Here is a 27,345-nt window from a genome sequence, read left to right as displayed (position 1 = left end):
TGCTCCAATGACCATATTCTTCACAAGAATATTTGAAAGCACACGTTTTATTATTTTTCACTGTGATTTTCAAATCTGCATTCAGCTGTACGCTGATATTTTTGAAATAATTTATTTTGTTCTATTCAGAGTGGGATCGCCCCAGCTTATTCCTTCTTTTTGTGATTTTTATCTTATTTATTTTTCTCCATCAGTGTTTGCTTTCACAACCAAAGTTTTGGGCCATTCAGACATCAGCCTTGATCCTGCGGACAAAACTTGAGAGAGGAAGCACGCGCCGAGTGGAACGGGCAATGAGGCAGACGCAGGTAGGAGGGATTCATGTGGCAGTTTTCTTTTCTTTCAACTCTTTATTGCTCTCAATAAGCATGTCTGTCATGAATCTAAAAGAATGAGATAGCTTTCATTTTGCTCAAATACTTTGTTCTTATTTAGATCATGTATTTTAAAATTTGATACCAAATCTACGGGTCTTCACACCAAAGAATTCTCTACTTCCATGTGTGCAATAACTGGGTGCCCTACAGTTTAACTCAGTCCTGACACTGAATTAGTACAGACCCCACTGGTTAAGAGCTCAGAGTCACAGACTGTCTTCCACTTCAGATGCCAGTTGCAAGTCTGGGTACTTCTGACTGTCTGGCTATAAATCAAGGGTTCTCTAGACCCTCTCTTCGAGTTTGATAATTTGGTAGAATGGCTCACAGAACTCAGGGAAACACTTTACTTACTGTTTCTGGATTATTATAAAAGATAATAATAGTACTGACATTAAAAGAGACAGTATGAGTTAACTTAAAAAAATAGGCAGCTCCACAGGTAAGATTATATAAGGACATAAAAGTCATTCTAGCACAAAAATACTCACTAATGAACTGGCCCCATGTACCATTAATCTTCATTCAGGCATCATTCTCCACTTAATACTAATGTTTGTTCCTGTCCACTGACGCAGTAGCAGACAGTGCCTTTCACAGCTTTTCTGATAAACTACGCATGATGCAAGTTGCCGAGAAAAAGAAAAAATCTTGCAAATGATGTAGGATTTTATGCAGCCAATGAAGTGATATTTTAAAAAATTTATGTTTATTTTTAAACCATTCCAAACCTACTTAAAAGTTTGTAAACCTACTTAAAAAATAGTGCAAAGAACTCCCATATACCCGTCACCCTGATGGTTGCCGAGTGGTAATTTTCTAATTATTTAATGATGTATTAATGCTATTGTGCTGTAGGGAAGATCTTTCTCTTCTTATTTATTCCTCCACTCATGTATTTATTAAGTGTGGATTCATGGATTTGTATTTTAGTCAGTGGGATGTATTCTTATCTTGCCATTACTTATTCACTTTACTCTCTTTATTTTGACAGAAGGTCAGCTCATGTGAATAAAGATAAGCTTAAGAATAGAACATATTATTTGTTACCATATTATAAATAAATGCACAGACAGGATGCTGTGGTAAAAGCAGAAGTGGATTCTCTGTGTCAGAGAATGCTGACTGTACCCCGTTATCCATTCTCCCATTCCCTCTTTTAGTAACAGAACTTCCTGAATTTTATGCAGGTAGATGTCTTCCATCCTCCTTTGCAGGTAGGAGGGTCATGTGACTTAGCTCTGAATAGTGAAATGTATGACTTCAAGGAGCTTCCATTCTAAAGGCAAGGTTATTGCTCTTGGAGTTATTTTCTGCTCCATCCTCTCATCCTGTTTTTTCAGACCACACCCTCTCAGTGAAATGCTACAGTTACCACGTCCATTGCTTTTCTTCCTGCAGCGTTTGAGCCAGGAAACATTCTATTGAGGGCTTAGCATGTGCTTCATAGTTTGTCTCATGCTGTAATCATTTTGCCTCCTTTTACTAATTACCATCTTTAGGCCCCTTGATATTATTGTCACAGCTTGTTTTTCCCATAGTAGTGAGACAGAGCTAGGGATGCCAGCTTTACTAGGTTTCAATGTCCTTTGAAGAGAATTAGGAGGAAGCAGGATTGGGTAAGGAAGAAGTCGCACTGAGGTACAGGCCCAACACAGCCCAGGGCATTTCCCACCTGCATGTTCCCTTTACCCTCTACCTCCCTGAACCACCCCTCCTCCCCCTTTACTGGATTAATTAAGGTGAAACCTCAGGTGGGGTGTTCTATAACTGAGGGGAACTCTGAGACAGCTGTCAGCCTGGGGCAGTCTGCTGACCCACTCCCCACAGCTGGGCCTCATCAAAGTAAAGAAGGGGAAGATGTAGTTTCATGATCAGCATCTTAAATTATTCATGAGGAATTGCCACTATTGCAAGGAATTCTATTTATTAAAAATTCACTTCACAATAAAACAGCAAAATGTTGAATGATCAGAGTGTTAAAATGATCAACTATGCATATTTTATTAAGTGTATGATGTCTTGTTCAAGGAAACCACATAGTACCTTTTTTGGGGGGAATGGGGCAACCAATTTAAATGTCTTTTAAAGTTTTGGCCTTCTGAATGCAAATAGTACTAGAATACATTCATTTATTAATGAAGGACATTTTGACTTAGAAATGATTTGCTTTGTATTCATTTCTTCCATTAACTTTGGCATATAAAGTAATCATCAACATTCATTTTTCATTTGTAGCAACAATTAAACAAAAAAAGGTATAGAAATAAATTTGTTTACAGGTGCATAATATATCTTTTAAATTCGAAATCTGCATCATTTTATGAATTGTGCAGGTTATGTTTTTAGACATCAACCAACAGGGATGTGCTTTGACTGGGGCAAATGGATTTAAAGAAAGAGCGGAATCACTATGCCCGTCTTGGCCTTTCTATACCTGGAGTCTCTTCATCTTGCCGACCAAATGCTGCGTTATGAGGGAGTTGTTATTTCTGCCTCTGCAGGGTGTATCTCAAAGAAAATCTTTTCACTCTCCATTTAAGAATTTTTGGAAATTAGCCAGATCATATAACAAGATAAATGAAATTTATCTAATTTTCTATCATTGTTGAACCATTTACCTCATAATCCAAACTTTTGCCAATTCCTCTGATGAGGGTTTGATATTACTGTGTTTGTTGAAATTACTGCATACCTGAAGAAGAAGAGGGAAATGATTTGAAAAATACTTGTATATATAAAACAGTGTTTCAAAAAGTTTTCGTTTCTGTGAAAATCTGTTCCCTTCCTCAGCTGTATAAAATGATAAATGATAAAATGCTAAAGTGGAAAGAAAAATAAGCTAGAAGGAGGTCTTAGGGCCGTGGTCGGCAAACTGTGGCTCGCAAGCCACATGCGGCTCTTTGGCCCCTTGAGTGCGGCTCTTCCACAAAATACCACGTGCGGGTGCGCACATACAGTGTGATTGAAACTTCGTGGCCCATGCGCAGAAGTCGGTATTTTGTGGAAGAGCCACACTCAAGGGGCCAAAGAGCCGCATGTGGCTCTCAAGCTGCGGTTTGCTGAGCTACAGTTTGCTGAGCCGCAGTTTGCCGACCACTGTCTTAGGGCAAGCTTAATCCTGTCATATTGCAAGTTGGGAAAATGCAGGTGTGATGAGGTCAGGTGACTGGCTCCAAGTTGCCTGGCTAGTTAATGACTCAGTCTGGACTATAACTTACACAGCGACAGGCAGTTACATCAGAGGATCCAGTGGCAGGCCCTAAAGATGGCAGGTTTGCAAGGGATTTCTAGGTGAGACGTGCCAAACTTAAAAAGGAAATAGTGTATCACAGCTCAAGGTGAATAAACCAGCACTCTAAGATCACAGAGGAAAAGGAGCTCCAAGTTGAGGACAACCCATTAAAAACACTCTACCTCGAGGAAATTCTTCTAGGCTGGAGTTCTTTATTTATTGCATGTTCAGTATTATTGTCCAGTGTTTCCTTATACCCCGCTTCTTAGCAATGGACTATAAAGTAGTCGTGGTCTCTGTTGTCATTCAGTTTCCCCCTCCCTGTCTGACCCAAATCCAATACTAACCTTTTCTTTTCCATAAGCTCATGTCTTGTTTTCCTTCAGTGTGGTGACAGCAGTTCTCTATGCGTATAAATCCCGATATGAAGCAAATTAATTGAACACATACATTCAAAGAGACCATCTTACTTATGTCCCAACCAAAAAAAGTTGTGCAAACCAGTTGTCATCTATATTTTCCGTCATACTAACTGCTTTAACTTAGTGTTCAATAAACTGAGCTCAGACATTGAGGGTTAATGTGAGATTATTTTATATTCATTATTAAAGTAATCTTGCTAATGAGTGTTACTTAACCTGTTAATTTAAATTGTGACCTTCTGCTCCTGTCCAGGTGGTTTTACCTCTGAAGACAATTACCTGGCAGGCATCTTTTCCTTCACCATTAAATTTTTCTGGAAGGACATTGCATTGAGTTGGGAATTTGAGATTATAGCCATTTTCTGTCACTAGAGACTATTCATAATTGTAATTTGACCTTTTTAACTGTGGTAGGTAGTTAATTGAGATTTCATAATTTTTAAACAAATTTTTAAAAATCTGCTTTTGGTTACTGTAGCTTCGCTTATGCTTTGAAGGAATGGGGATTTTTATGGTTAATTATTGGAGCGAAGAGGACCCAGACCTGGGTGCTTGGTACCATTACCATTGTGGAGATTATTGCTCCCGTGTAGGATAAAAGACTTCTCTTTTAGGAGTTGGTCATTTATATGACTGTTTGTTTCTAAGTAATGATTAAGGGCATGTCATAACAAAAGCCTTAATTGGGGGGGAAACTGGCCACAGTAACATACACTAAGCTTTGTACTTATGTTTGAATAATTTGAGGCAGAGATCCTTTAGATTATTTTTATATGGATGGAATGCCGTACTCTGTTAGGCATTATGTGTAACATCTGGACTAAGCACATGGTTAGTAAATGGCAAAGTGTGTTTTGCTTTTTTAAACTATGTCACTGTTCTTAATTGTTTTAATTATAGAAACAATACCTGGTCATTATAAAAAAATGTAAGCAATACAGAAATGGAAACTAAAAAGAGCTTTCCTCCCCCTTTGCTTGCCTTCCAATCTCAACAATTTATATCCTTCTGGACCTCTTTCTGTTTATAAGTAAACAATTATGCTTTAACAGCAATAGGATCATGCAATCTACTAGTATATTGCTTTCTACCTTTTTTCTTTTTTCCCCACCAGAGGATATTTTTTCCATTGATTTTTAGAGAGAGTGAAAGGAAGGTGGAGAGAGAGAGAGAGACAGAAACATTGATGTGAGAGAAACACATTGATTGGTTGCCTCTGACTGGGGTCAAGGATAGAACCTGCAACTGAGGTAGTTGCCCTTTACCGAGAATTGAACCCTCAACCCTTCAGTCCGTGGGCTGACACTCTTAACTACTGAGGAAAACCAGCCAGGGCTCTACCTTTTTTCTTTTAATATAACAGCTTGATCAGCTCTGAATGCCAGTGCCTGTGGATCTAGCTCATTCATTCCAACAGCCATATGTCACTCTGTTAAATGGAGGTTATATAATTTATTTAACCAATCCCCTATTTTTGAAGGTGCTTTTTAATTAATATATTTTTATCTTAAACTGCACATAAAAATGTTAATCCACATAATAATAAAAAAGAACTTAGTTTACTGAGAAAGATTAAATTCTCCTCCAATTCCCAGTTCATTTTTTAATTTTTTATTTATTGTCTAAAGTTTTACATATGTCTCCTTTTTCCCCTGATTAACCCTTCCCCCCACCCCCCAGCCATTCCCACCCCTGGCAAGCCCCCACTGCCCCAGTGTCTGTGTCCATTGGTTATGCTAATATGCATGCATACAAGTCCTTTGGTAGCTCTTCCCCCCCTCCCCCCTTCCCCTGCCATTTGTCTCTGGATCTATTTTTGTTCATCCAATTATGTTGACCATTTATATCCCACATATGAGTGAGATCATGTGATATTTATCTTTCTCTGACTGGCTTATTTCGATTAGCATAATGCTCTTCAGTCCCATCCATGCTGTTTTAAATGGTAAAAGTTCCTTCTTGTTGGTACCGTCTCACACCTGTCAGAATGGCTATCATCAACAAATCAACAAATGACAAGTCCTGGAGAGGATGCGGAGAAAAAGGAACACTCGTGCACTGCTGGTGGGAATGCAGACTGGTGTAGCCACTATGGAAGACAGTATGGGGTTTCCTCAAAAAGTTAAAAATGGAACTCCCATTTGACCCAGTGATCTCACTTTTAGGAATATATCCCAAGAAACTAGAAACACCAATCAGAAAGGATATATGCATCCCTATGTTCATAGCAGCACAATTTACCATAGCTAAGATTTGGAAACAGCCTAAGTGCCCATCAACAGATGAATGGATTAGAAAACTGTGGTACATCTACACAATGGAATACTATGCTGTTGTAAAAAAGAAGGCATTCTTATCATTTGCAATAGCATGGATGGAACTGGAAAACATTATGCTAAGTGAAATAAGCCAGTCAATGAAAGAAGAATACCACATGATCTCACTCATTTATGGATAATAAAGACCATTATAAACTGATGAACAAAAATAGATACAGAGGCAGAGCAGCATCGAACAGACTGTCAAACTACAGTGGGAAGACGGGGGAGAGTTGGAGGGGGGGGTGAGTGATCAACCAAAGGACTTGTATGCATGCATATAAGCATAACCAATGGACACAAGACACTGGGGGTTAGGGGTGGCCGGGGGAAGGTCAAGGGAAAAAAAAAAAAGAGACATATGTACTACTCTTTGTAATATTTTAAACAATAAAAAAAAAAGTTCCTTCTTTTTTATAGCGGCAGAGTATTCCATTGTGTAGCTGTACCACAGTTTTTTAATCCACTCATCTGCTGATGGGCACTTAGGTTGCCTCCAAATCTTTGCTATTGTAAATTGTGCTGCTATGAACACAGGGGTGCCTATATCCTTTCTGATTGGTGTTTCTGGTTTCTTGGGATATAGTCCTAGAAGTGGGATCACTGGGTCAAATGGGAGCCCAGTTCATTTTTTAGCACATTCTTTTTTTGTTGTTATTGTAGTGGTTTCCATTATAACTTTAAATATTTACACTTCTATTAATTATCTTTAAATGCTGTAGTTTATTTCTTGATTTTTCAACTTTAGATAGAATCTGTCACCTCCACACTGAATGATGTTGTTTAGTATACTAAGTTATGCCATTGAGCTTTTCAAATATTGGAGACATGAAAACGTGTCTTCCATTCTGGTTCTGTACATCACCTGCATTGATAACCATGTGTGGCATTTGAAAGTTATTGATAAGTATTGACTCATGTGACTATAGCTAGGCATTTATTTGTTGGAATAATTATAGTTACTACTGTTTATTCAGAACTTTGTATAGTTAAATACCATTTACTGAGCACTCATATGCCAGAAGCTAAATAATTCTAGTGCATAGACATTATGTACATTTTTACCGATGAGGAAACTGAAGGACAGAACACTGACATGACTTACCCAAGGTCTAATAGGTGGGCTGGAATTCAAATCTGGTCTACTTTGGATTTTGAAGTCCACGCTTTTATCCTTCATGCTGTATTGTTCCAAGGAAGCTGTGAAAACTGGCTTAAAGAAGAAAAAAGCTATCAGTATTAGGCTTCATCTGTATAAGGCACCATCTGGAGGAAAGGGGTTGAATGAGTGTTGGCAGGAGGAAGTGAATAGAAGCTTTTGTGAGAAAAGCTTGGGTTGCAGAAGTCGGTGCCTCAAGGCCTGTGATTTAGGTGAATGGAGAGGGAATTGCAGTGCACACAGTACCAGGATGTGGTCCTGTGGGAAAGGACCTGCAAATGGTGAGTGCACTGGCTCCTGCTAAAGCCAAGAGAGGGGGCTGCCCAAAGGGATGCTGATGGGCTGAATCCAGGATATGAGCTTCATGATGATAGCTTGGTAAAAACAGGCCATAATTAGTTCATAGATAAGTAGGGTAAGAGAGTGGGACAAGTGATGTACAACACAAAATAAGCTTTATTATCTATAGTAAAAAATTAAAAAAACACACAAACACCTGGAAAGGTAAAGAAAAGTAAAGAAATAGGAAGTAGCCAAGAAGTTTACTAATGGGATGGAGTAAAGCACCCCCACTAAAGCACACTCCCAAAGACACTAAGCGATAGCTTCGGTCAGGTTACAGGCAGGGACACACTTGAGTTCTTTGGACAGAGTCACTTACGTTGATTGAACTGACACATTGGCTTTCCCTGGGAGAGCGCCCTTGGTGCATCTTAACAGCCTTATGCAACATTTCCCAGACTTGCCTGAACCTACAGACCACTTCCAAGTTGCTTATTAAAATAGGGCTCTTCAGTCTAGCTCTCCGAGATTCGGGGTTGGGAGGTGGGGGTTTGGAAAAGACTGCCTTAGGCAGAGGAGCACTGTTAATCTTTAATAGCTCCAGCCATATGACCAGTCATACCTTTTAGATTATCAGCTAATTTCTGCTTGGCTCTTCAGAAAGCTGATAAAAACTTTGATATCATGCTAGAGAGAATGAATGGCCTTCAGTGCAAGGGTAGATCTGTTCTTTTAAAGATACATGCGCCATATTTTTAGATATGAACACATGAAGTCTACATCCTACCACACCTGGTTTGGAATTGTTCTTTTATACCAAATCATTTCCCGTGTGCTGATTTTAAAATGTAGTCTTGCTCTTCTCTAGTTTTGGGGGGAAGTTTTTTTCCTCCTGAGAACAGAACATGAAGAAGCGAGGACACATCACTGCTTTCTGGGGATTATTCTCTCATTTCCTGAGTCATAGCAATACCCTCTGACCTGCGGTACTGTGGCTACTGAAGGTTGGAGCGTTGTTATTGCGTGGGGCTAGGGAATCCACGTGACCAGGTAACCTTTTCTCAAAGGACACTCAAGGTATAAATGCTTCAAGGTGAGGTTTGGGTGGGGGAAACAACTTTTTAAAAGAGGGTCTTAAAACTTGAAGACAGTCTCATATCACGATAGCGATACGACAAGAAGTTGTCTTTGGTTGTGTTCTAGTTGTGCCCAGACTGAGCCCTAGGCTATTCCTCACTCTCTATTCATTGTCATTCCCGTTTATCCATGTCTTCTGTCACCCTCCTAGAGTACACTCTGGCTTTCAATTCCTCATGATTGGTTTAAGGTATATTTGCTTCTCTTTCTCCTTTCCCCTCTCCCCCTTTTAGACCACCTCCAGCTTTAACTATAACCAAGTGCTCGTGAAATTCATTACATTTAGAAGCTGGAAAGAGAAAATGGCAAGTGATAGGGTGGAACACTGGTCTAGAGACCATTTACCTAAATTTCTGGGTGTACGTGAAAGCTTGCAAAGTGCTGTTTTCTCACTGAGCATATTGTTTACGCCCATGTTCATGAACATAAATATACACAGTAGTAACTGAGGCTTCACTTTCTTTCAGTCCCATTCTCCTAGTACTCATCTAGTATTCACCTCCCTACATTCTTTCCTAGACTTTTTGGGTACTTGGTTCACCCCTAACAAATGTACGTGTACTTGTGTTCCGCTAAGGGTGGCTAAAACCAACTAACCCCAAATGCTTGAAGTAAAACAAATACTCTTTTGATAAAGCCATATATTCAGAATATTGGGATTGCAGAGATCATGTAGGAAACCTCCTAGGTGAGTGTCATTGTGGTTAGCTGACCAAGTAGATGAACCCAGAACAGAATCAGGTCACTTCACTTACCAGCTCTGTTTCTCCTGAAAGGACTCTAGTTTATTTGTATAATGGAATTATTCACCATGTCTGTATGGGATTCTGATTTGTTTGAATATAATAGAATTATTTAAGAATGAGTTGCTAGAAATAATTCTAGTCTGAAAAATGTAGAGATGTGCTGTAAGTATGCCCCTCTATTGGTAGTACTTTGCAAATAAAAAAGAGTACAGTACTTTGCTTTTCTATGGTAGTCAAATGTCCTAAATTTTGTTGGTAGGTGGTTCTTATTTTGGTGATTGTCTTGCTTAAAGTGCGAAGAAGTATATTTTATGTAGGAGTAAAAATAGGTTAGAATTCTGTTCTTAATCTTTATCTTTATCGTACATATGGTCTAGTCAGGTCCTTGTGGAGCGGGAGTGTACTTGTACCCGGGCTTAGTCATGGGCTCCAGCTCAAATAGGTTTGGTTCCCTGCCCTCTCTCTGCTGTGGTCTTTGCCGTTGGAGAGGATCTGAGACTACCAGGGACACTTACTGTGAGATCATCTAAAAGTATCTCAGAGTATCTGAAATACATAACAAAATTGCTTGTTAATAATCACGAAGTGTTTACTGGGTGTTTAATATGTTTAAGCTAGGTGCAGTAACCACAGCAAACAACGTGAGTTTTGCTTGAAAATAAAATGTTTTTTCATATAATTGGGACTTCATAAAAGTAAATGTGGCTTTTTATTATTATTAAATAAGCATTAGTTACTTTTTTTTTTCCTTCTAGAGAAAGAAAAAGAATTTGATAAAAGAAAAATTTGCCTCCCTTTTGATGAAGTAATTCAGTGAACCTTTTATTTATGTATTGTAACCATATGTATTCAGCCAGAAGTTTTTCTTCTCTTTGCTCCTTCATACAACTAAACAGCTTTGGGCAGAAGCATGCAACCTTTTTGCTATTAAGTTTCTCTGAAGTAAGGCCAGAAAGCTTTAAAAATATTTTGACCAAGATGGTTTAGGAGTGTGGTTATGTCTCAGTTTGTTCTGACTGACTTGATGGAATAACATCTTGGATTGTCAAACAAGTGATGTAATGAGTATCCTCTCATTCTACGGATATTCTTAGGCTAACCATATATTTCCCACCTAGTATAGTAGAGAGAGCCCCCCAATTGAGGAATGGTTTTCCCGCTCAGAAACTGGTCTCCTTGTCCTGTGCTTTTGCTGGGATATGTTACATTCTTGTCTTTTTTCTTTCTTCTCTTTCTTCTGAGGAAGTTTGGATTTGCTACTTTTCTTTCTCTTTTTTTAAAAAAATTTCATTTTTAAAAATTAACTTTGTAAAAGCTTGAAACAATTTCAAACTTACAGAAAAGCTGTAAGTACAGTACAGCTATCTTTTTTATTTTGAAGTATTGGAAACTAATTTGCCAGCATGGTGCATAACCATCCTCAAATAATTTACAAGGGCATTCTCTTACATAACCATAGCATGTGTATTAACACCAGAAAATCAACCTTGCCATATTGTTACTATCTACTCCTCATGAGACAGGGCTGTGAAAAATAGTCAACTGGCAAGGAAATAAAATTTGACTACTATGTTATGCAAAAACAGCTACTATTTAGAGAAGGTCTAAATGTATATTAGGAAAAAAAATTTGCTATAAACTGAATGACAAATTAAGAGACAGGTGAAGATGATTATGATAATAGAACTGCTGTCCGTGTGTTTGCTTAGGAACTCCAGAATATGTCTGCATTCACTTAGATGCTGAATATGTGAGTTCTTTTGATGGCTGACCACTTGATCGTTGGATAGGGTAGCCTTTGACTTTGCAGTTGGCCATGGTACCTTTTCTCAGAGTCAGCCCTCTTGGTCATATTGGTCTGCTTCCTGATGTAGCTTCCAGATGTTCAGTTATTCAGTATCCCTGTAGGTCAAGCATGTCAAACTTGTGGCCCACAGGCCTCATGCGGCCCACAACGAATATTTTTGTGGCCCAGGCAATATAATGGTATGTAAGAAACATTTTAATAAAAATTTTGTAACTTAATTTTTACAATATCCTGTATACATAATTATTAATAACGAACTATAGTGTTCACTAATGACTGATTGCTATAATCGTGTTGCATTCATTTCCCTTACGCGCCTTACGTGCAGGCGCACCGTTTCTCTCCACTAATACTAGAAGCGAATATTTTAGCAGTCAATTGCAACGTCAGTAGTCTTGTACTAACTTGTTTGGTGTGTGCAACAGGAAATATTTTGCTTTCAGAGAACAAGAAAAATAGATTTATTTGCATTACGCTTATTTGTGCAGTTATTCAGTGTCTGGTAAGTTAATGTTCAAGAAAATATTAATTTTTATTAAAATGTTCTATTATTTTATATTAACAACTAGAAGCCCAATGCATGAAATTTGTGCAAGGGGCTTGGCCCTCGCGACCGTGGCTGCTTGCCTTGGCCCTCGCAGCCACAGTGGCTTGCCTCGCCCCTAGGCAACTGTGGCAGCTGCCTCTGCCCTTGAAGCCCCGACTTCATCCAGAACGTCATCTGGAAGGACGTCTGGTCTAATTAGCATATTACACTTTTATTATTATAGATTACTCATTTATTTCAGCCCTTTGTATTCAGCATGTCTCTATCAAAATAAACCTACGTTTCTATGAAAATTGAAGATTTTGTTTTTTTGCGGCCCACATAAACTTCAACCTTGTTTATTTAGCCTGTGTTAGCCTTTGCGTTTGACATGCTTGGTGTAGGTATTTCAGTTGGGGTGGGGAGGTGGCGGTTCTTCAGTGCACACCACTTTTCTCTGTCCACTGTCCCTTAAGAGGGGTCTTGCATGAACGACTGTCCTGCCTTACAGCTCTGTTACTGAAGAATAAGAAAGCTCACTCTCTGTGGTCAAAGAGATCCACCTTTCACTTTCACTTTGTTCCTGAGAAAATAGTCCTAAATGAAATTCTTTATATAATTTTTCTCCAATTCATAGTAGAGAGTGCCATTGTCAAAGTGACATTAGGATTGTGAAATAGATACACTAAAGAACAATTTTTCTCAGAAAAGGTAAAAGGGCTGATTAATAAGGATAGTTCTTTGAAGGAACTGTTAGAGGAAGTCTTAGTTTTAAAAACATTCTGATAAATTTTAATGTACATGTTTATGTTAATGTTGATTAATTTTAAGTTTTTTTAAATATTTAAAGAAATTCAAGAAAAAATTTATACATCCCATCCATCACCTTATCACCATGACTTGTGTTTATTATTTATGTGTCCACTTATATAACTTTTACAAATAGAATCTTGTTTAAGTTAAAAAGAATATATATATCCTGATTAGGATGTGTGCTCTTAAGGCTCTTGCAGACCAATTTGAAGACAAGACTACATCTGTATTGGAGCGTCTGAAGATTTTCTATTGCTGTCAAGTACCACCTCACTGGGCCATTCAGGTATTATTGTTTGTTATTGGGTATACTTTGCTTTTGAAAGATGAATGTATTAGAAAATAATGATTTCCAGTTTATGTCTGTTTTCAGATATTTCAGTGAAAAGAATTAAAATAGCTGGGGATTGTCCGTTACTTCAAGTAGCTATTTTGATTAAAGTGATATTAGACTTTTAAAACATTTTAAAAAGAATTTAAAACTAGATAAACAGAATCCTTGAAATTAAATAATAGAACCACAGATGCTTTGATTTTCAAAATAACTTTTTACATTTAAAAGCCCTGTAAAGACTTTCTGCCAAATAATGAACCTTTAAACCAGGTTATTTACAGAGTGTAAAATAAAGCATTTATTTCATACTCTATTGTAAGATATCCTTAACTACTTTCCTCTTCTTGAGGATATGAGATTACCTATTGTAGCTCCTAACTCAGCCGTGGGCAAACTACGGCCCTCGGGCCGGATCAAATGAATAAAACTATTGAAATAAAAGACTGTACCCTTTTATGTAATGATGTTTACTTTGAATTTATATTAGTTCACACAAACACTCCATCCATGCTTTTGTTCTGGCCCTCCGGTCCAGTTTAAGAACCCATTGTGGCCCTCGAGTCAAAAAGTTTGCCCACCCCTGATCCATGTTGGGGTGGAGATTCTGACCCCCTGACCCATTCATTGATCCATAGTTCTGTGTTATAGGTGTGGTTCCCTATTTTGTAAAATTTTTAGCACTGAAGGCGATTTAGACACTTGGTCCAATTTCTTAATTTTACAGAGAAGAAAATTGAGGCTTTTGTACACTTTTCCAATGTTGGTCGCATAGGTGTCCATAAACTAGATCTCTAGTTTCCCAACTTCTAGTCCAGTTTACCTCCTTTCCTTATCTCTTCATTACAGCCATTAATAACAACTTTCACTGCACACTTAGTGTGAGGCATGCATTTTGTTCTGCATCTCACACACATGCTCTTATTTTATTGTAACAATTTTGTGAAATGCCCCAATTTGCAGGTGAGGAAGCTATGGCACAGAGATGTTAGGTGGAGCCAAATTACGCCAACCAGAAATTCCTAGATTATTTAGTAACTATTGTCATTTGAAGCAGCTTTAGAGTTATAAATGCCAGCCACCATCCAGTGACTCAGAGTCCCCACTGTAAGATTTCTTAGAGTCATTTATATTAAGCACAGGAGACTTAGGGGGTTTATTATACATTAGAATTCACATTATCTATTGAAGGAGTCTTGATAAAATGTAGACACTTAAAAATCTTTGTTACCGCATCTGAAAGGAGTAGCTTCTTTTTAAAATATATACATATTTTTATTGATTTCAGAGAGGAAGGGAGAGGGAGAGAGAGATAGAAACATCAATGATGAGAGAGAAACATTGAGTGGCTGCCTTCTGCACGCTCCACATTGGGGATCAAGCCTGCAACCTGGGCATGTCCCCTGACCAGGAATCAAATCTTGACCTCCTGGTTCATAGGTCGATGCTCAACCACTGAGCCACGCCGGCCAGACAGGAGTAGCTTCTTCATAAAGAAATTTTAACAGCTGGAACTTTTGGCATGCTGTTGACCATGATCTCTGAAATGTCTGAAGTGCTCTGTACTGTGTGGTTTGTGGTGGATAAAGCTCTCAGACTCTCTGCTATTATTCTGACAAAACATGTCTGTTGAGGGTGTAGCTTTTAATATGTTTTTGAACAGAAGCTTAAATTATATACTGTTCAAATAGAATTTAGGCTAATTAAATACTGTTCAAATAGAATTTAGTCTAAATATTTATTTTAATCTGCTTTGGAAGCTGTGGATTTTAGGGTTTTTGGGTAGTTACATAAACATCCTCTTTCATTAAGAAATTAAGTCATTTTTTCTGTCATTATAGGAAGTAACCATATCTTTAAGTATTATTTTCAAAGATCAAGAAGTAACAACATAGTTTACTGTAAAAAGAGAATTAGTCTTTACTCTACTGCTAGCCAGCCTTACGCTTAGATGCCGTAATTTTCTGTATTAAATGAAAAATTTAAACCACTGAACTGCATGGATTTATTCCACATACCATGCTCAGTTTTAAAAATGTCCAGTCAAATATCCTAAATACCCCAGCCAAGCTCTCGAATACTTTATACCTCATGAGATACAAAGGAATTGGACCAGCCCCTTTATTTATTTTGATAATATATTATAATTTTCAAGTATATTTCATTTAGTCAATCCCAGATTTTCCATATCCATTAGCTTCTTAGCTCTTTTCTTTATCATATATATTTTCATTTATTTCAGAGAGTAAGGGAGAGGGAGTGGGAAATAGAAACATCAGTAATGAGAGAGAATCATTGATCGGCTGCCTCCCACAGGCCCCACACTGGGGATCGAGCCTGTGACCTTCTGGTTCATAGGTCCATGCTCAACCACTGAGCCATGCTGGCCGGGCAACTTCTTAGCTCTTAATATGTATTGACTTTCGGAAGAATAGTAAAAGTGTATTTAAGCGAAAACAACACAAGAACCTCACCTGCTTTTAAAACTTTTCTAATATTTTTTTCATTTCCTTTGAATAAATACCCAGAAGTGGAATTGCTAGATGTTTTGGTAGTTCTATTTTCAAATTTTTGAGGAACCTCCATACTATTTTCCATAGTGGCAATGCCAATTTACCTTTCCACCAACAGTGCACAAGGGTTCCCTTCTCCACATCCTCGCCAATACTTGTTATCTCTTATCTTTTTGATAATAGCAATTCTAAGTAGGGCTTTAAAAATTAATTTATTGGTTCTCAGCTTTACAAATCAGAGATTGTCATATATAGAATCTCTAGGTAAGAAAGAAATACTGAATTTGCTTTTTAAATTCTGAGTTGTTGGGAAAAAATGATATATTGAGTATTTTGAACTGTGTCTATATTGTTTATTAATCCTTTACTTCCTATAAAGTAAAGGCAACTATTGAATAATTGCAAATTCCTAGTTGGTTGATGTTGAATTACATAAAGTATACATTTATTACAATAAGCAGACCCTTGACTGGCAGATTAGATAAACATGCAAGTGAAACAGAAATCTATCTTTGCATAACGAAATGTTCATTATTTTAACTTGACTTTTCTAGCGCCAACTTGCAAGTTTACTCTTTGAGTTGGGATGTACCAGTTCGGCCCTTCAGATATTTGAGAAACTAGAAATGTGGGAGGATGTTGTCATTTGTTATGAAAGAGCTGGACAGCATGGGAAGGTATGTAATAATAACATTCTATGTGCTGGCAGGAGCCTCTGTCTTCGAGCACCTTCTCACTTGGTCTCTTTTTAAGCCTACTTTTGCCAACAGTTCACTTATATCCCTTTTTCTACTCATCCCCCACCCCCAAATATCTTTTTAATGTTTTCTTTTTAATGATTTCTGTTTATATGTCTGCATGGGTATATATATGAGAAAAGCCGGCCAAAGTTGATATGGTATTTGACGTTTAAGAATGAGTAATGAAAGCTAAAAGACATTTCACATTTTGATCTCTTTTCTTTATGACTCTCCTCCTGTAGGACAACTTCACACGGAAAGATTAGGAGTTATTTTCAATGTCACTGGGTTGTCTGCTGATCAGAGGGTGTGGGTCTGAAGGAAGGTTGTCTAGGAAGGAGAGTGGCTGGTTCTGTAGAAGAAAATCCAAAGGGTGTGATGACTACTGGGGGCAGAAGAGTTGTCAGGTGTATAAAGTACATTTAATTCCACCTTAAATTTGGTCAGGAGGGAAAATGTTGCAATATTGCATCTGTTATTAATATATTGTTTTCCCCCTCATAAATGAACAAGATTTTAAAAAGAATAGGGGGCTCCATACCGTGAATATTTGTTAAAACTGACACATTGAAATCATGTGTTAATTTGGATTAAAACTTTAAATGACTAAATTCCTATCATAAGTATAGTATGCAAAAAGAGTAAAACCCATAAATTGGATCATTTATATCTATAGTCATCCTTTCACCATCACCATAAAAAAGAGAAAGAGTGGTACAAGTACATGTGTGTCTGTTTTGCAAATACCTTCTACAGAGTGTCAATTTTAGACTAGTGGTAGAAGTTACATTCCTTTCACTAATCACTAATGGCAGTGAAGGTCTTTGAGTTGTATTGACTGAAGGAGAAACTAGTTTGGAAGTAAAATTTTACTGTAAAAGATTATCCTAATATATAAAGAGCCATAATGTCCAAAACAACGGAACGGATGACCGAACGCCAGACTGCAAGTGCAGTAGGCTCGGGTTGGCAGGGACTGGCAAGCTGGCTGAACTGCTGACCTCTTGGTCCCTCCTGTGTCGCGGGCACTACCACGACCCAGCACAGACTGCTGCCACCAAGGCGGGTGCGATGCGATTGGTTGGGGGGGCCTTGCCATCACCTCACAATCGCCCTGCAGAGGGAGGCCCAGGCTACCTGGCTGACGGCTCCCGGACTGTGAGAGGGCGCAGACCGGGCTGAAGAATCCCCCCCCACACACACACACACCTAGTGCACGAATTTTGTGCACCGGGCCTCTGGTGTAATTATAATGTTTTCAACCTGGGGAAGAGCTTCATAATTACCCATTCCAGTTCCCTATTTTTTCACATAAAGAAAGGGGTCTCTAATGATTTGCCTCAAGTCACAAGGCCAGTTATTGATCATTAACTTGAGAGGTTGCATGGCACAGTGGTTAAAAGTGCAGCTCTGGACCCAGGTTATCTTGATTCAAATGCTGGACTTGACACATGCTAGCCATGTGATTTTGGGCAAGTTACCCCCATGCCTCAGTTTTCTCATCTAGAGGCACATAATCTATGACCTTGTAGGTTTTCATGACATAATGTATGTAAAATACATAGAATTGTGCTTTCCTCATGGTGCTACATAAGTGTTTGCTGCTATTACTGCTGCGATTCTAAGACACATATTTTTCACATTTGAACATCTCTGAATTTGGAATGTATCTAACACTTGATGGCACCTCCCAGTTGCTATCAGTGAGGTGGCCATCTGGCCAGGCTGTCATTGCCTGTGCTTGTACAAGTCCAGTTGTGGCCATATTTCATACCATCACTTTGATTGCATTATGTGCATGGTGTCAGTGCTACATGGGTTGGATGTAATTGCCATTTTAAATATTTTCAGAAAGATCCCATTATAAGTTAGTATTGAGACAGAAAGTTATTGAACACACAGAAAAGGAGAGAATCAAAGTAAGAAATGTAAATTTGATATTAGGGAAGTAAACATTTGTTATTGGAGAAATCACAATTCCATTTACTTTTCCTTAAAAACAACAACTAGGTGCTTTGTGGGAGCTAAGAAAAGAAGATACCCCTAAGTAAACAAATCTTATTCTGTACAGTTCTGTATATAAAGAAAGGCTGCCATTTATAATGTCAAGCAATATATTGAAAGAAGGCAGGAAAAATTGCCAATTTATTTGAATAGATTGAAAAAATATCAAAGCAATGAGAGGCTGATGTGATTTATTCAAGGCATTATGTCATAATTTAACTGAAAGCATTTTTCTTTATTAGTTAAGAGTTAGTCCTATAATTGATGGCATCCCAAATTTGATGAGATATAGTATCATGTTTCTTCAGGGACTTAAAAATATTTTTAGGATCCAGTGTCTGGCACTGAAGTAGTATTCAGATGTTTGTTTAACAAAGGAATGAATGGATGAATGAATATCTTGACCCTGCTAGTCTGATGTACTTCTCATTACATCATTCTTCAACATGCTAGTCTTTTACATTGGTCAGTAAACATAAATAATACTGTATATAAAAATATGATGGTTTTTGAAATAATTAAACAAGTTGGTGAATCACAAATACCCAAAGCCTATTTTGAAATATTACATTTGTTTAATTATTTTTAGAAAGTATGGAAAGTAGAGGCTTTCTCTAACTGCAGAAGCAAACATATAATGAATCTATCCTTTTCAGATAATAGATTTGACTATGTCCTCGGAGTAATTGTAGCATTATTTTTTTTTAATTTGCACATGTTTTTAACCTTGTAAGAAATGTCTTATAATAATGATAAATTATTATAATAATGATAAAAATGATAAATTTCCATGTTTATAATTATTCTAGAAAATATTTTAATTTTTAGGAATGTATAATTATTTACTTTGTTTTAAGTCCTTTGTGAGTTACAACCAAACATTTCTCAAAATCCTGATTTTAAAGTTTGATTTTAGCATTTTATTTGCCACATAAAAGACTTCCCTTACCTATTCGTTTGTCATATGCTGTATTAGCTGATCAGTTTAACCACAAGACCCTAAAAAATTTTGCTTCAATTTGGAAGCAAAAGTTTTATTTCTAAAACAGCTGAGATTCTTTTAGTAATTGGTTATGTGCCAGTAGTTGTCTCAATACAATTTTAATTATTGAATTTAGTGCTTAATGGCATAATTTCTTTTTAAAAGGCAAATTTGGAAAAGTACCTAATTCTAATCATAGTGTTCTGGTGCTTATTTTTTTCACCTGCTATTGTAGGGTCTCAGATTTTCTAATTTAGGAACTACCTATGGAAATTCTCATTATTTAATGACCATTGGCAAACTAGCTAAGGTTAATTTTGCTTGACCTTGGGGTCAGACCTGTCTCTCATCTGTTAGCATTTAATTTTTAAAAATTATCTGGCACACTATAGCAGTTTCCCCAACATGTGGGCAACTTATTTTGTTGAGCAAATTTGGTCCCTAAATGAAAGATAAAGACTGCACTGGCTGGCATAAGGTGGTTGTAAGGGATGGGGGTGAAGGGGGTGGAGGGAGAAGGGTTGGGGCCTCTCTTGTTTTAACAAATAAGGTTTACCTGCGATTATGTAGTTTTTTCTTTTATTATGCTACATTTGCACATGATTGTCGCCATGGGCTCTTAAATATTGTTCTTTAAGTTGTAAGTAAATGTTTTTAACCTTTAACATTTTTAACAGCTGGGATTCTTTTAGCAGTTGGTTTGGGTTTTTTGTTTTTTCTTCTTCTAAAATAGTTTTTTATATGATTGAAAGGATTTCCCACAAGCTATTTTCCCACACTTCAGAATGATGTTCCTAAAAGACTAATCTGATCATGTCATTCCCACAGTCTTCAGTAACTTCCCTTTGTCTCCAGGATTAAGTCTGAGCTCTTTAACAGGACTGGAAGTCTTTTATACAAAGTATGCCCTTCAGTCACAATGAGATGAAATTAGAAATCACTGACAGCATGAAATTTGAGGAAGTCACTAATATGTAGAAATTAACACACTCCTGAAAAACCAATAGGTCAAAAAAGAAATCACAGGGAAATTAAAAACACTTTGATGGGATGAAGTGAAAGCAATTCTTAGAGGAAAATTTATAGCTGTAAATGCCTATATTGAAAAAGGAGAAAGATTTCAAATCTATCACCGAATTTTCCACCATAAAAAACTAGAAAAAGAAGAGTAAACCAAAAGTTGGTTCTTTATACTCCACGTACTAAAATCAGAAATAAAAGAAGAGAAATTGCTACAGAAATAAAAAGGATTATAAGAAAATACTATACTCCACAGGTATCCCACACTTAAAATAGGACCTGAATAAAAAACTACCATTCTACAAATATTTATTTTACTTATAATTGGACTGTATTTTAGACCATGAAGATTCACCAGAGTCCAAAGATATATAGCACAGACCTAATATTTGCAACCCTTGTCAAAGAAAACAAAAATTACAAATGGAAGATTATTAGTAATCATGAGAAACTTCACATTTGGAAACGCTAAGGTACTGAGGATTTCAGATGCTTCCTCCACCAGATACCTACCTCAACACTTGTAAGAATAAAGAAAATAGAGAGTGGGTGGTATGCAATTTCTGGTTACCAAACAACATCAATTCCAGGTATTTTATCCACTGGAAGACAGTTCTGGAGGGCCAGAGTGGGGCAGCTTCTAACCGTCAGAAACACCAGAGCAGTGACTTCGTCTGAACTGGCCTCTTTTTTCCTCAAATTCCTATCCCACATTTTTCTGTTAGAACTCAATTCTTTCTCCTAGAGATCTTCCACTTCTTTGTCCTGCCAACAGAATTATCTTTCCCAAGGGCAATGCTTGCAGGCAATATATTTCTTCCTTCAATTAGTTACATTGCATTCCTCAGTCTTCTTCACTCTCTCCAAATGTTCTCCTACCTCCTCCACTTACCCCACTCAATTAACATAATTTATTATCCAATAAAAAATTACAAAAGATGTGCCCGGTGAACATTAATAAAGCATAAGGGTTTGTAGTGTCACTTTTGCAATATTAAATATGGGAGGCCAGAAACCTTCACAGAATGAAAAAGCTTTGGTATTTATGGCTATGGGTTGCTACTTCCCTATGGGAAAATATAGATGTGTACCCTGATAGGCCGCAAGAAATTTGTCACCTAAATGTCTTTTCAATGGGATAAAAATACATTCCCAAACATACAGTCATACTTACATAGGCAACTGGCCGCAATGAATCTGAAGTGCTTGTAAGAATCCTGTCAGCTGCAAACGCCAAAGACCACTTCTCTGCGCACACACATATATATTTCACATGTGGGCTGTCTCAACAGTCTGTTCTATTTTGCAATTGTATGCAACTAATTCTTCTTAATACAAATTTGTGGCAATGACTACACATAGTGAATCTAAGTATAACATTAAGTCAGCCAAGACTTAAGCAGAACCTACAGTTATGGCTAGAATAAATTACACTCGATTTACTTTACCTGAGAAAGTTTCTGCTCACAGCGAGGGTCACATACTCAAGTGCCCAGAGGTCCTTGCCAATTGCTGAGAATGAATGAAACAGGCTGGGGAGTGAGCATACAAAAGAGGAGCCGCGGCTCCACTCCAACCAATTAATACAACAATGTGGGAATTTGACCCGTGTTTCCACGTCATTGGATTCTTTGAGAGATGCCAAGAAATCTAGATTTTTAAACACAACAGCCTGAAAATGTTTACTCTAATTTTTTTTAAAACACTGCATAAGCCAAACAAAATACCTCTTACAACTTCAGACCTAGAGCATTAAATTCCCATCTCATAGTGGACACCAGTTGCTTTTTTCCTGCTCAGCAACCCTTCCCTGATCGTCTGATAACAGAACTGCTCTCCCTGAGGAGAACCCTTTCCATGTGGTTCTGTCAGAGACGAGGACACATGACTCAGGCCCTCCAGTCTTCAGTGGAACCTTTCTGTTAGCCTTGGATTGACTCTATGTTTGCATTAGGATTACTAAACCTGGGCCCTTCTTGTTTGCTCATGGAGAGCTACAAAGGCACGAGGACATCGTCTCAGCCCCTGGATACAGCTATCTTGATAGGTCTATAAGAGCTTTCAGGTGCATGAATCAATAAGTCACCCCCCCCCTTTTTTTTTTTTTTGCCTAAGCTATTATGTTGGTTCTCTTACAACCAAAACACTTCATAACACATTCCTAGAAAACTGTTACATAATCCATCCTACAGTCTTCCAACCATAAGATCTGTGAGGACGTAGGTGCGTTTAGTCCGAAAGGCAGTTCGAATGCCGAAGACCAGTGTTTCCACATCATTTGATTCTTTAAGAGATGCCAAGAAATCTAGATTTACTCACTGTATGCCCTTCTTGGCTGTGATTTGTGCCTTGATTCTGTGAATTAGCAGAAGGAACTGAAAATTCTAGTATAAGAGTGGCGCTCATCTGACTTTGCCTCTGGTCAGTATATAAAAATGGGGAATTGGCAAGCCAACAACTGTAAGAAGCCCTCCTGGCAAAGAATGAAGGTGGGAAACGAGCTCTAGGCCCAGAGGTGGTACTAACTATAAAGAGCCTTTGAGGACTACAGAAATGACAGGTGGTTTTAACAGCTAGCGGTTTGTTCCAAGGGGACAGGAAAATGGTCAGGCTAAGAATTTAATGGAGTACTAATAGTCAGATTTGTCCACCTGACAATAGCTTTATTAGGCTTTAAAAAAATGTGTGCGTGTCTGTGCGGGCGCATGTGCGCGAGCTTGCTCACACATGCTGCTAAATCAACAACTTGGGGCACATTTTCTAATTTCAGCCTTCTTCCCTGAAGCAGGCAGCAAAGATGGATTCTGTTTTTTGCTATAGTAGAGGCTAGTTCTCAAAGACAGAAAAATGTTTACCAAGCATTTACTATGAGCCAGGTACCTCACTGGACATTTGGCCAGTTGTTATTATGGAAAATAATAAAGTAACTAATAGATAATAATACAAAAATAGACTGTTTCGCATTGATTAGCTTAATGGCCACTTGTGATGTGAGAAAGGTGAGGTGATACAATAATAACGGTAAATGAATATTGGTAAATGGGAGATGCACATGAGTAGCCCTAGAGCAGTGATGGCGAACCGTTTGAGCTCGGCGTGTCAGCATTTTGAAAAACCCTAACTTAACTCTGGTGCCGTGTCACATATAGAAATTTTTTGATATTTGCAACCATAGTAAAACAAAGACTTATATTTTTGATATTTATTTTATATATTTAAATGTCATTTAACAAAGAAAAATCAACCAAAAAAATGAGTTCGCGTGTCACCGGTTCGCCATCACTGCCCTAGAGCAATCATTAAAAAATAATAAAATGATGTACCTAGTAAAGCTAAAAGGCAATAGAGGAAATAAGATGAATGACTAGAACATACTTGATTAACCCAATCAGATGCCTTACCTTGCACATGGAACTGGTGAATCTGAAGTCATCTGTACTATAAATTCAGCAGTCCTACAGAAAATGAATATTTGTGATTAGTTATCTAATCTAGTTGGATTTGAAGACAATGAGAATCCAGTGATCATGAGAGAGAACACTGCAAGCACTTTCTGTAACCAGTTACTATGATGGGCGTTGCTTAATTGCAGACCTCAGAATCCACTTGAACTGGTTAAAGCAGGAAAGAACTTATTAAGTGAACTAGCCTTTAGAATTTCTGGGAGGGAGTGGTTATCTAGTTTCAGTGCCATGCTGCCAAGAGAGTGCCTTCACCTACACTGGAAGATCATTTCAGCAAAAATCCTGCTGTGGCTACAGTCTGTTACATAATTTGGTTGAATATATCTATACCTATCTATATATAAATTTTTATATATAAATAGAGAGATTGTAACCTTACAGAGTTATGGTTAGATACATTAATAACTATTATCTGCAAATAAGGGAATTATATGGATATTTTAAAACTTCATATTTATTTTGGTTATTTTCTTATTCAGCCTGCGTTCTAAATACATGAACTAACCTGGTCATCTTAAACATTGAAAGTGAAGTTTTGGATCATGTGAGTTAAAAGATGTTTACCTTTAAACAATAAGCTTAAAACCAATTTAGTTATTTCTGTTGTTATTTCTAGGCAGAAGAAATCCTTAGGCAAGAGCTGGAGAAAAAAGAAACGCCAAGTTTGTACTGCTTGCTTGGAGATGTCCTCCGTGACCACCGCTGCTATGACAAGGCCTGGGAGCTGTCCCGGCACCGCAGTGCCCGCGCTCAGCGCTCCAAGGGCCTCCTTCACCTGCGGAACAAGGAGTTTAAGGAGTGCGTGCAGTGCTTCGAGCGCTCGGTGAAGATCAATCCCATGCAGGTTAGACAGCTCACCAAACCCCATCTGCTCTCGGCACTAACGGTTTTCTTTCTTTTTGTTTTGTTTTGTTAATCCTCACCGGAGGATATTTTTCCATTGATTTTTAGGGAGAGTGGAAGAGAGAAGGAAAGACAGAGAGAAACGTCAATGTGAGAGAAACACATCGATTGGTTGCCTCTTGCACAAGCCCTGGGCCAGGGAGGAGCCTGCAACCGAGGTACATGCCCTTGACCCAAATCAAACCTGAGACCCTTTGGTCCACAGGCCGACGCTCTATCCACTGAACCAGACTGGCTAGGGCCTAACAGGTCTTTGATTTAGATTCTTCCTGAATGAGTACCCCCTTTCTGTCCTACTGGCTGGTGAGCTTGTCTTTGATTGCTAAGAACTTCATCTCTGATACACTTTTTGCTTGTGAACTAAAGTGGACTCTCTGTTGTGTTTTTTTATTTTGTTAGTTTTGTTAGTCGTGCTTAAGGCAAATATAGCTATTAAAATTAAGTTCCATTTTGAAAAGATACATTAGGAAGGAAATGAATCAAAATTACAGACAGTACAGGATTCTGCAAGTAACTGCTGAAATCAATAATGAAAGAAAAATTTTTATATAAATAAAATAGGGTAACATAGAATGGATCGTTGATCATCATAAGAAGAAATGTTTACCAAGCATTTACTATGAGCCAGGTACCTCACTGGACATTTGGCCAGTATTTGAAACCACGTGGTCTGCCTCTGGAACCTGCACTTCTTTTTTTAAAAAATTGTGGTAAAAAGCGCATCACAACAATGTTTTCATCGTAACCATTTCTAAGTGTAAAGTTCAGTAGTGTGAAGTATGTTCACATTGTTGTGTGAGCATCACCAACATCCATCTTCATGTTTTTATCTTGCAAAACAATAACTCCCTATCCCCCTGTCCCTCTAGTTGCTGACAACCATTCTACTTTCTGCCCCTGAATTTGACTACTCTTAAGTACCTCGTATGAGTGGAGTCATATAGTATATTTCCCTTTGTGACTGGTATAATGTCCTCAGGAATCATCCATGTTGTAGCATGTGTCAGAATTTCCTTCCTTTTTAAGGCTGAATTCCATTGTATGTATGTACCACATTTGTTTATCCATTCATCTGTCAGAGGACACTTACTTGGGTTGCTTCAACCTCTTGACTATTGTGAATAATGTTCCTGTGAACGTGAGTATGCAGAAATGGCCATTTTAGAACATGGTAGACTCAGAGCATGTCTTTTACATGGAAAAAACATCAGAAGTACATTTTTCATGACAGGTTAGGCTGATGCTTACTTGCCTCATTCTGAGTAGCAAATATCTTCCAAATCAGGTGGCAGGGAAAAGCCTCTTTGTCTCCCTTGAATATTTTAGGCACATCCCTGCCTCACAGTTACGGCACTTGCTCTTCCTTTGCCTGGAATGTTCTTCTTCTAGGTATCTGTATACCTTGCTCTGTAGCCTCATTCAAGTCTTTGCTCAGATGACACTTTCTCAGAGAGGCCTTCACCTCCTCCTTATACTCCTTAATTTCCTTCCCTGCTTTATTTTTCTTCATGGCACTTAGAACCTTCTAATATTACGTATAGCTTACATTAAAAAAATTATGTGTATCCTCCACCTGAAATAAGTCCCATGAAGGCAGAAATTTTTGTCTGTGAGTTTTAATTGTATTTTTGTAGTGCTATAACAGCGTCTATTACATATTGGATAGTCAATAAATATTTGTTGAATGAGTGAATAAATAATATTTTTAACCAATTATTCAGTCAAATATATATGATTGTTTGCCATGCACACACCATTGAGCAAAAGGATGAAGCAGTAGCAACAGATCACCAGATAGTTCTGTTTGTACCCTCTGGTACAGTCTAGTGAAATGAACACAGATAAAACTGGCCAATTACACAAGGCATCAAAGAAATACCAAGTGATTATTTATAAAGCACTAGTTATATAGAAGCCAAAGAGAATATTTCTGCCCCCTGCTAGACATTGGAGAGGATGTTGAACTTGGCTTTGAAGGACAAATAGTACTTAAAGAGGCCAGAGGAGGGGCAGGGGTGAGAGCATTCCAGGCAGGTGAACAGTCTGAGCAAAGCCTAGAAACAGAAAAAGAAGGTGTGTGTGTGTGTGTGTGTGTGTGTGTGTGTGTGTGTGTGTGTGTGTCCTGGAGGAGCGGAGGGGTGAGTGAATAGGCTTTTTAGAGTCACAGGGAGTAGAGCCGTTCCAGTGGGAAAGCTAGCCTGGAGCCAGATTACAAAAGGCCTTAAATGTGACTTCTTATTTGGCAGATAGGGGCCATCGAGGGGTTGGTTTGTGTTTGGCTTCGTTTTTGAGGAAGGAATGTGGTGCGCATGGAGGTAGTTTGGGAATATTGCTTTGGCAGCACGATGCAGGCAGGGCTAGGAAACTGTAGCAGCAGTCTAGCACGGCAGTGCCAGTGTGGAAGGGGCAACAGGAAAGAAGGGATGGATGTGAGGGAATTTGCAAGGCAGGACTTGACAGGACTTAACCGTCTCATTATATAATTTTGAATTAATTACTTAGTGAGACAAAAAATGACAATTGTTTAAAGCAGTACAAACAGATGTTATGTGAGGGTATTTTGCAG

The 27,345-nt window shown here is 38.0% G+C and overlaps 1 protein-coding gene across 1 annotated transcript in view; it reads left to right on the top strand.

The window, feature by feature from the left end:
- The window catches only part of TTC27 (tetratricopeptide repeat domain 27), a 100,567-nt gene that overhangs the window by 48,771 nt on the left and 24,451 nt on the right, over positions 1 to 27,345 (top strand). The window contains exons 10-13 of the mRNA XM_036334908.1: positions 195 to 308; positions 13,013 to 13,108; positions 16,221 to 16,343; positions 24,493 to 24,720. Coding sequence (XP_036190801.1) covers positions 195 to 308; positions 13,013 to 13,108; positions 16,221 to 16,343; positions 24,493 to 24,720 — 561 coding nt within the window. The remainder of the gene's footprint in view (positions 1 to 194; positions 309 to 13,012; positions 13,109 to 16,220; positions 16,344 to 24,492; positions 24,721 to 27,345) is intronic.

Source organism: Myotis myotis, unplaced genomic scaffold, assembly GCF_014108235.1.
Source record: "Myotis myotis isolate mMyoMyo1 unplaced genomic scaffold, mMyoMyo1.p scaffold_m19_p_14, whole genome shotgun sequence".
Lineage (NCBI taxonomy): Eukaryota > Metazoa > Chordata > Mammalia > Chiroptera > Vespertilionidae > Myotis > Myotis myotis.
The sequence above is the reverse complement of the archived record's forward strand: the minus strand, read 5'-3'. Positions and strand labels throughout refer to the sequence as shown.